Here is a 2811-nt window from a genome sequence, read left to right as displayed (position 1 = left end):
ATGGAATTTAGTTGCCCCATTTGTGTTTCCATCTTTTCCTTTGTATTTCAGTTCTTCTCTTTCGATTCTGGTGATGTATTTGCCATACCACCAACATTTTCTATTAGTCAAGATGCTTTCTTGCAATATTTGTCATTGGGGAATATCACCATTGATTTACCAGCTCTTTATGTGTTTGGGGACTCTTTCATTGATCCTGGAAATAATAATTATTTGAAAACAGTTTTGAAGTCAAATTACACTCCATATGGAATAGATTTTGAAGGAAAGCCTACTGGTCGTCCTACTAATGGAAGAACCATGGTCGACTTCATTGGTATGGAAAAATAACTCAATTGTACAGATCTTTTTATATTAATTATAATCAATTTGTGTAATTTTTTTTATCTTGGCTTGCATCTCTTCTCATCTTGCATTCAATTCGGTTCAATTTCCTTTGGCATTTGCTTAAATTTTATCATAAAAAGGTTAATGGTTAATTTTAACTAATTCTTCTTGGAAACTAAATAGGGTGGAACAATGGAAGCAAGCAGGATGATAATTAGAATCCTGATTCATGTCGAACCAGTTCCATCCCGTAGAACAAGATGACAATACTAGTTTAAAAAAAAAAAACCTTTACCGACTTATAATTATTATAAAAAATTTCATTTGTGCACGTGCACACATAAATATACTAACTTTTCATTGCAACATGTACTTATCATGCGATAAAACTTTTATTATTTTATTTTTCATTGTTGTTAATAAGTATTACCACCAATAATAATGCAGCTCAAATAGCCGGCTTGCCATTCCCTCCTCCAGTGCTGGAAGTATCGGAGGCCAGCAAGAAGAATAGTCCGACTGGCGTTAATTATGGATCTAATTCCGGTGGCATTCTCCCTAGTCCCCGTTTAGCTGATCAGCTCTTTGTGAGAAACTTTTTGCCTCAAGAATTTGTTTCTATAGATAATATTGGTTAACCCAATGATGTTCATGGCATCTCAATTCATCTGCTCTAATATTATAATAACAATGAATTAACTCTTAAATTGGATTATGATATTCAAATTATATAAACTCTTAATTTGGATGCCAACAAATAACTTTAAAAGAAGCTCCTCTCCAAGTTTCAATTGACAACTTTTAATGATCATTGAACAAGAAAATCATCTATGAAGAAAGTTCGACTCACTTTTCAATTGACTAACATTTTTTATTTTGTAACTGAAGGGACATGTCTTAAGCATGGACGAACAAATAGCTTTGTTCGAGAATACAACAAAAGACTTGAAGGATCAATTTGACAACGCAGAAAGCTTTGCTCAATACATGTCAAAATCACTATTGTTTTTCCACATTGGAAGCAATGACCTAGGCATATTTTGGGAATTCGAAAGACACTCCAACTATACTGTTGAGAAATATTCTCAATTTCTCATCAATGAATTATCGAAGCAATTGCAGGTAAATCACTATATATAGTTACATATCACGCATGTTAGTTAAATTTTTCTTAGTTATGCTTATTTTGTGATAAGTTTCAATCTTGACAAGTAATTTTAATTGATTGTCTTTTAAAGATTTTAGACTAGATACAAAATGGGTGGTAACTTTCACCCATCCCTTCAAACATACATTACCTTTTTCAAAATTCAAACTTAAAATCTCGAATTTCAAGTCGTAAATGTCAAAGTACTTCTATATAAGAGCCTATAGTAAATGCATCAACGTTAATCTCCTAAGTTGAGTTAATTAAGTCTTTGGTATAAAGTCTTCACTAGGTCTAATAACTAATGTTTTCATATATAAGGTAGCTTTTTGGTAGTTCTTTAAGAGTTACCATGGGACTTCAAGGCTACACATCTCCATAATGAACATTAATCGATATTTAAATTAATTAATTAATTACCATTGAAACACCTGCATATCTTCATCCATATGTTCTCTTAAAACCTTTCTTCTAACAATTACTAAAAGTTGTTTTTTTTTTTTCTTGACATAGAAATTGTATGAACTTGGTGCACGCAAGTTTTTTGTCACTAATGTGTCACCATTGGGTTGTCAACCAACTTCCATAGCGATAGAAAAGCCTAAGACACCATGTTCCGAGGAAAAGAACATGAGGGTATTGAACTACAACGAGCACCTTTCTCATTTGTTATCACATTTACAATCCACCCTTCCTGGATCAAAGTTTGTTTTGGGAGATCTTTATAAGGTTTTCGAAGATGTCTTTGCATCACCTGCTTCGTATGGTAAGCATTTCGTTTCTAAAATTAATGTTTTACTCGACACAAGAAAACAACTGTAATGAGTTTCTGTTCAATGAGTGCAGGGTTTACAGACATCAAGAATTCTTGTTGCATTGATCTATTTAGAAACCAAACTAGACCGTGTGCTCCAAACTCAGAACCTTGCAAGGAAAGAAATAAATATGTATACTATGATCCATTTCATCCCACTGAAAGTATGAATTTTCTAATTGCAAGGCGTTTTTTGAAGGATTCCTCAGTTTCTTCTCCGATCAATTTGCTTCAGCTGATGCAAGCCTAATTTAAAGTCAACACTCCCACCGAATGGTTATCTTGATAAAAGCCATTGGCACGGAGACAAGTGGCTCTGGCCTCATACATGTACTCATTCTTTTGTTTTTTTTGGAAATGAAAATGAAAATTTAAGTTTTTACATCATATATGTATTTATCATTGAATTAAATATTCGTATACACATACTTTGAATTGAGTTATACAATTGGAAATATATTTGTCAACTTATTCTAAATTCTTTTTAAATATAATACGAACAATTCAGTAAATTTTAATCAAC

General features: G+C 32.3%; 1 protein-coding gene across 1 annotated transcript; it reads left to right on the top strand.

The window, feature by feature from the left end:
• On the top strand, positions 1-2603 carry LOC18601782 (GDSL esterase/lipase At1g71691). Its single transcript, XM_018119034.1, has 5 exons — positions 1-316; positions 775-914; positions 1216-1449; positions 1988-2240; positions 2321-2603. The coding sequence occupies exons 1-5, from the start codon at positions 1-3 to the stop codon at positions 2536-2538; spliced, it is 1161 nt and encodes a 386-aa protein (XP_017974523.1). The 3' UTR covers positions 2539-2603.

The sequence above is a fragment of the Theobroma cacao genome, chromosome 4 (assembly GCF_000208745.1).
Source record: "Theobroma cacao cultivar B97-61/B2 chromosome 4, Criollo_cocoa_genome_V2, whole genome shotgun sequence".
NCBI classification, from domain to species: Eukaryota; Viridiplantae; Streptophyta; class Magnoliopsida; order Malvales; family Malvaceae; genus Theobroma; species Theobroma cacao.
This window is presented reverse-complemented; position numbering and strand designations above follow the sequence as displayed.

Coding starts and splice junctions, on each gene's coding strand:
- LOC18601782 (XM_018119034.1), top strand. CDS start 1: ATGGAATTTAGTTGCCCCATTTGTGTTTCCATCTTTTCCTTTGTATTT. Junction 1,450..1,987: donor AATTATCGAAGCAATTGCAG/GTAAATCACTAT, acceptor TTCTTGACATAG/AAATTGTATGAACTTGGTGC. Junction 2,241..2,320: donor TGCATCACCTGCTTCGTATG/GTAAGCATTTCG, acceptor CAATGAGTGCAG/GGTTTACAGACATCAAGAAT.